Source organism: Ichthyophthirius multifiliis (assembly GCF_000220395.1).
Source record: "Ichthyophthirius multifiliis unplaced genomic scaffold scaff_1120509250131, whole genome shotgun sequence".
In the NCBI taxonomy this organism is placed as follows: Eukaryota; Ciliophora; class Oligohymenophorea; order Hymenostomatida; genus Ichthyophthirius; species Ichthyophthirius multifiliis.
Genome location: NW_004087061.1, coordinates 2832 through 9280, shown reverse-complemented (window position 1 = coordinate 9280; position 6449 = coordinate 2832). Strand labels below are relative to the sequence as shown.

Sequence of the window (6449 nt, the reverse complement as noted above, 5' to 3'; positions counted from 1 at the left end):
ATATATATATATAAATATATATATATATAAATATATATATAAATTTGCTTTTATACAAAATATTTATATATTTATATTTATTTGTTTTTTTATTTTTTTATCATTTTTTATAAAATATTTTTTTTTAATTTTTTTTTATATATAAAGTTTTTTATTTATTTTATTATTATTAAAAACTATATTTATGTTGATTTATCAAAATTACTTTCATAATGAATTACAAATATTATAATTAAATCCAATTTTTTATCAATATAAAAAATAATTTAATCATAATTATTTTAATATTTTTAATATTTTTTTAAATATAATTTTATATTGAAAATTATATATTATTAGATTATTTTTTTTTATTTTTAAAAATTAAAGAAATTTTTTTTCTGAATATTTATAATAAATATTTTAATGGATATCAAATAAATTTTTGGAAATAAAATATTTTAAAATTAATTAAGAACCTAAATTAAAATAGGTTTTTAGTACTTATAATATAATCTGTATATATATATTATGATTGATAGAGTATATTTATAAGATTAGAAAAGTTCAATAAGATAAAAGTGTTGTTTGCTCGTTATATTAAATTTAGAGTATATTTATGACTTATGTTTGAATAGTATAAAACTAAGTAATTAACGTTAGCTTTTTTTATAAATATTAAAATAATAAACCTATTTTTATAAATATGTCGTTATTTCTTTTTAATAATAAAAAAATGTTATTAAAAAAATATTATTTGAAATCAATATAAATTAATTTTAAGTATATGAATTATTAATTATCAAGTTAAATTTTAAAATAATATTAAATATCTATAATATAAAAGTTAAAAAATAAATATTTTATTTTTAAAAATAATATTATTATTTTTTTAAAGATTATATTATAAATTTAATTGAATTATTTATCTATTGTCAGTTTTTTTTATTTTTCATTACTTTTATTTAAATATGTTCGTTTTATAATATTCCTTCGTTTCCATATAAGAAACTAATAATACTATTAGTATTTAAATTAGAGTTAGGATCTTTTTACTATATGTATATAAATATATATAAAATAAATATATAAAATTAAATATATTTATATATATATATATTTATATATATATATATATTTATAAATTTATTTATTTAAAATATTTAATATATTAATTTTACATCTTTCTTTTTTTTAATAATGTTTATTTATTTTTTTTATCCTTCTTAATCCATAAAATTAATTTTTGTCTATACATTAACAATTTTTTTCTTTCCTTGATTTAATACATTTTTTTAAATAGTTTAAACCAATTCTTTTTCACTTTCCTTTTTATAATATAATCAAAAATTAAAAAAATAATAATATTAAAAAAAAAAATTATATTTTAATAAAAAATACTTCTATTGTATTTTTAAGTTCTCTTTCAAATAATTCTATTTGTGCTTGAAGAACTATATTTTTTCTTTCTTCTTCTTAATCAATTTCTTTAATCTATTCTTGATCATATTATTATTCACATTCTTATTTTTACTCTTATTTTTATTTTTATTCTTATTATAAATTTTCTTTTATTTTTCCAATAATACTAACATATTCACTAATAATATCTTCTATTTTTCTTTTTAATTTTATTCCGAATTGACCTTAATAACCAATTCTGAAGCTTATTCAAAGTTTTTAATTTTAGTAAACCTTTAACTATCATCTAAAGTATCAAAAGTATCCAGAATCATAAACTCAATATCTATCGGGACATATTTTTTTGATAAAATATACTTATGAAAATTAACCAAAAACTTCAAAGTCGTTTGAAAATTTTTCTTCTTTCTTAAATAATCCTATATAGGTTCTATCATATTACATACCATAGATATCCTAAATAGATCTTCTTCTCCATCAATTCTTTATTATTCCTCAATATCTCTAAAATCTTCATGACCAAAATTTAAAATCATATATAAAACAGTAAAAATAAAATCAATTTCTAATACATTAAAAATATATAATTCACTTAATAATCTTATTACATTTATTCTTTTTTATTATTCTTAAACTTAATTAGTTTCCATACCAAAAATAGTCTATATTAAACAAATATTTAATATAATAAAATATTAAAGATATATATATATAAATAATAATATATATATATAAATATTTATATATTTATATATTTATATATTTATATATTTATATATATATAAATATATACTCTTTCTATTAACTCATCTACTATTTTTATTGTTATAGAAGGTCTTAATTTATTTAAAAAAGATATTACTCCTGCGCATAATTATATTTAATCTACCTTTCCTTTTGTCATTTTTTTCATTATTGCCTTAAAACAATATTATTCTAATTATTCATTCCAATTCATATTACTTAATACTTCAGTAACTTATTTGAAATTTTATATATTTAAAACATAAAAAATTAAATAGTTTATAAATTTTTATTCTTCTGTTTCTTCTTTTGGTGCTTTTATTTGTCGTTTTTTAGATGGTTTTGATAAATTAATTGAGTTTTCAAGCTAAATAAGCTTGTTCGTAGGTAAATTAGCTTTTTATAATTTCCATTATAGATTATCTAATAGTCCACAGTATCTAAATCTACTTTCATTACATTTATATAAAAATCTTCCACAATTATCTAGTATAGCGCAAACTAAATCTATTTATTGAGTTGAAAAATCATCTATTAATGATTTTAATATATCAAGGATTTTTCCTAAATCAACTACTTTAAATTTCACTAATTCACATAAATATTTTAAATATCTTAAAAAAATATATATCTTAAATAAAATATATATATAAATATATTTATTTAAAAACCTAATTTTTTTATCTCTAAAAGAAAAATCTTATCTATTTTTTTCTTTATAAATATTAAAATCTTTAATTACTTTATCTACTAAAAAATCAGCTAAATCTTTAAAATATTTAGATACTACAGCCACAAATCTACATAATTAAGGAACCATTAAATTATATTCTTTTCTGTATTCAAGAATATCTCTAACTAATTTTTTCCTATTTTATTTATTATTGACATATAGAAATTCTTCTGCAAGTGTATCTGCTTTTTCTTAAGAAACACAAAATCTTAATTTTTTTTAAAGTCATCATATGTTTTCGGCATTAATCCTTCATCTTTAATTTCTTCTATTATAATTTAAATATTTTCAACAATATTTTTATCTTAAGAAATATTATTATTATTTTTATTATTATTATTATTATTATTATTATTATTATTAATATCATTATTATTATTATTATTATAATTATTATTTTCATTTATATCATCAATCAAATTTTCTTCTTCATCATTTTTATCTTCTTATTATATTTAATTATTAATATCTTTATAATTATTAAAGTAATTATTATTTGTTAGTAAATTAATATCTTATATTTTATTTTTTAAATCTAAAATATCAGAATAAAAAGCTTTTTCTTCTTCAGTGTCAAAAAGTTAAGAGTTTTCATTTATCATTTTTTCGTCTTCTTATATTTTACGTTTTTTTTATTCCTCTATTAATTATTACTGTTTTATTTCGGCTTCGTTTTCTCCGAAATCTACACAGAATTCTAATTCAAGGCAATCTGCAATTGTAGATAAAGCTTCAAATAATTATTTATAATTTTTTATTGTTCGATTGTATTATAATTCTACATCTTTTTCAAATATTTCACCTTCTTCTTCTAAAATCTTCTTTACTTTTTCACTTAAAACTTATTTTTACTCATATAGCTATTTTAACTATTCAGTTAGTCTATATATATATTATTACATTGATTATAATATCTTTAAAATTTTTTCTTAAGGAATAATTTAATAATCAAAGTTAAAAATATTAGGAAGGTTTTCATATTTTTCGTGATAGTAACCTAATTTAAAACCTCTCTTACCAAATATTTCAAAAGCAAATTGAGTAGAAAACATTAAGGCAGTTTAAACATTTAATAGAATAGATTTTGAATCTTTTTAAGATATCTAAATATAAAATAATAATAAATCAATAAATAATAATAAATATATATAAATAAATATTTATAAATTATATATTTATATTATATATTTATATTTATATTTATATTTATATTTATTTTTAATAATTTTTCTTATTTACTATTTCTCTTAAACATTCCATTACTTTTTCAAAAGATACTGGAAAACCTATTACAAATAATTCACATAAAAAACGCATCATCTCCCTTCTTTTTATCGAAATTATTTTATCGTCTTTTTCTTTCAGTTTAATACTTTTAATTTTTTGTTTATAATATTATATGTTTATTTCAAAAATATTTTATATTTAGTTATGTTTTGTTTATAAAATAATTATTTATATTATTTTTACTTTGTTTTTATTTATCTTGTTATATTTGTTATTAATGTTCCTGCGAATTCTTCGTATGTTTAATGTAATTTTGAACATAACTTTCATTTTAAATATATTATTTTATATTTATATAAATTAAATTATAAATACTTGCATAAAATAAGGAATATCATTATCAGTTACTGTTTAATCTGAAATAAAATTACTAATATCATTTATATAGCTTTACATATTATAATAATAAATGTATTTTATATATTTAATATTTTTTTTACTTTTATAAATGATAATTATCTATTTCATTTAATATTGAATCCCTATCTTTTGGATTGCTTGTCTTTAGCTTATTCAAAAATCTTTATACCAATGTTAATTTCGATGTTCTATTTCCGAAATTTATATCTTATTTTTTTAATTTTTTATAATAAAATATTATTAATTTATTTTTAATTATATTTTTAAATAAACTCGAATAATTGTCCTTTGCTCTAATATTTTATGATTTCAAATCAAGCCTTAAAGCCTTAATTACATATTTTTCTTAAAATAATTTTAATATTTCTTCAGATACATCCATTTATATATTATTTTTTATTTTAAGATTATAATATATTTTATAATTAATATCTTAAAATATTAATTTAATTAAGCAATTAAATTAATTGAATATTTTTTTTTTAAATAAAAGTAAAAATAATAATTAGTTAATATATAATGTAAAGAAAATATAATTTAATTCTATTTTTTTTTTAAATTTATTTTTAATATAATAAATAAAATATTTTTTCTATATGTTTTGAAATTTGTTTTATTCATTCTTTGTTTTTTAAATATTAGAAAGATTCTAAATATTAATTTATTTAATTAAGATTATAAATTAATTTAAATATTAAGAAAACTAAAAAAAAAAATACAGCAAAATAATTAATTTTTTTTAAAAAAAGATATATAAATATTATTATTATTTATATTTATATATAAAATAAAATATATTTAATAAATCTACAAAAAAAAACTAAAAATGGATAGTGAGGAAGAAGTAAAAGACTAATTAAAAAATAAAAATGAATAAGAAGTCCAAGAAGAACCTGAAAAAAAAAAGAATTAAAGAAATTAACAAAAAAAATGTTTATTATTGCTAAGGTATAAAAAAATAAAAATACAAATAAATAAAAAAATAGCATGTTCATTGCCACCTGAATTTTGCATGTTTTAATCAAATACAAAATTAAGAAAATGTTAAGAATGGTTAAGAATTAATAATCCTAAAATGTACATATAACTATACTAATAACCATAATAATAAGATGAAAAAAAAGAAGGTGATTAATAAAATTCAACCGAATAAAAAAAACTGAAGGATAATAAGAAGAAGAAAAAAATAGGAAAATTAACCAGAATTAACTTCTGAAGAACTTGAAAAATTAGGTTAAATATATATATATAAAAAAATTATTAAATATTCATAAATAAATAAAAATATTAGAAATATAAAAATAAAAAAAGACAGCATAATTAATGGTAATTTATTTAATTAGTTATTTAAAATTATTCATTTCTTTTTTTAATAATAAAAAAAAGTTATAAGGAACTGACAATAAAATTACTGTTTTATTAACAAGAAGAAAGTTTAAAAAAATTGTTACTGTTATTACTGGATTAAGCAAATATAGTAAAAAATAATTTTAAGTATTAGATAGATTTTATATAATTTTTATTTAAGATGTTAATTTAAAAGAGGCAGCTAAAAAATTTAGACATAAATTTGCTTGTGGAGCAAAAGAAGAAGGGGAAGAAGTTGAAATTTAAGGAGAAGTAGCGGATGTTATAGCTGATTATATTATTTAAGAATGGAAACATGTATTTTATTTTAAGTTTTTTAAATTTTATATTTTTTATTAGATAAATTAAAATGTTTTCGTGTATAAAAAAGATGGAGAAAAAAAGAAATGAATATTAATATATAATATTATATTTTTAAGATAAAAAATTATTTAATTTAAAAAATAATATGATAAAAAATTATATTTTAATTTAAAATTAATTTTTATTATTTTATTTAAAAAAAAAACAAAAATATTAATATTAAATTTATTTATTAAAAAAGTATTTTTTAAAA

General features: G+C 14.9%; 2 protein-coding genes across 2 annotated transcripts, besides 18 other annotated features; one reads left to right on the top strand and one right to left on the bottom strand. All coding sequences in view use genetic code 6, as the record gives it.

Annotated features, from left to right (window-relative positions):
• Positions 1-41: a microsatellite.
• Positions 42-829: 788 nt separating this feature from the next.
• Positions 830-871: a microsatellite.
• Positions 872-1035: 164 nt separating this feature from the next.
• Positions 1036-1122: a microsatellite.
• Positions 1051-1083: a microsatellite.
• Positions 1078-1152: a microsatellite.
• Positions 1153-1331: 179 nt separating this feature from the next.
• Positions 1332-1377: a microsatellite.
• Positions 1378-1380: 3 nt separating this feature from the next.
• On the bottom strand, positions 1381-4907 carry IMG5_049590 (mif4g domain protein; the record flags this gene model as incomplete). Its single annotated transcript, XM_004037486.1, has 9 exons — positions 1381-2063; positions 2195-2759; positions 2817-3014; positions 3533-3981; positions 4118-4250; positions 4349-4428; positions 4481-4553; positions 4606-4732; positions 4799-4907. Coding segments are annotated over 9 exons (2417 nt in total), but the record flags the coding sequence as incomplete, so codon positions are not given.
• Positions 1504-1538: a microsatellite.
• Positions 2077-2192: a microsatellite.
• Positions 2092-2193: a microsatellite.
• Positions 2103-2185: a microsatellite.
• Positions 2756-2794: a microsatellite.
• Positions 3192-3276: a microsatellite.
• Positions 3991-4037: a microsatellite.
• Positions 4035-4099: a microsatellite.
• Positions 4760-4792: a microsatellite.
• A 436-nt stretch (positions 4908-5343) lies between the features above and the next one.
• IMG5_049580 (hypothetical protein) lies at positions 5344-6190 on the top strand. The gene is made up of 4 exons (XM_004037485.1): positions 5344-5758; positions 5817-5851; positions 5912-6002; positions 6069-6190. Exon 1 carries the CDS (start codon positions 5352-5354, stop codon positions 5739-5741), a length of 390 nt encoding a protein of 129 aa, XP_004037533.1. The 5' UTR covers positions 5344-5351; the 3' UTR covers positions 5742-5758; positions 5817-5851; positions 5912-6002; positions 6069-6190.
• Positions 5750-5835: a microsatellite.
• A 116-nt stretch (positions 6191-6306) lies between the features above and the next one.
• Positions 6307-6356: a microsatellite.
• An 83-nt stretch (positions 6357-6439) lies between these two features.
• Positions 6440-6449: part of a microsatellite that runs on past the window's edge.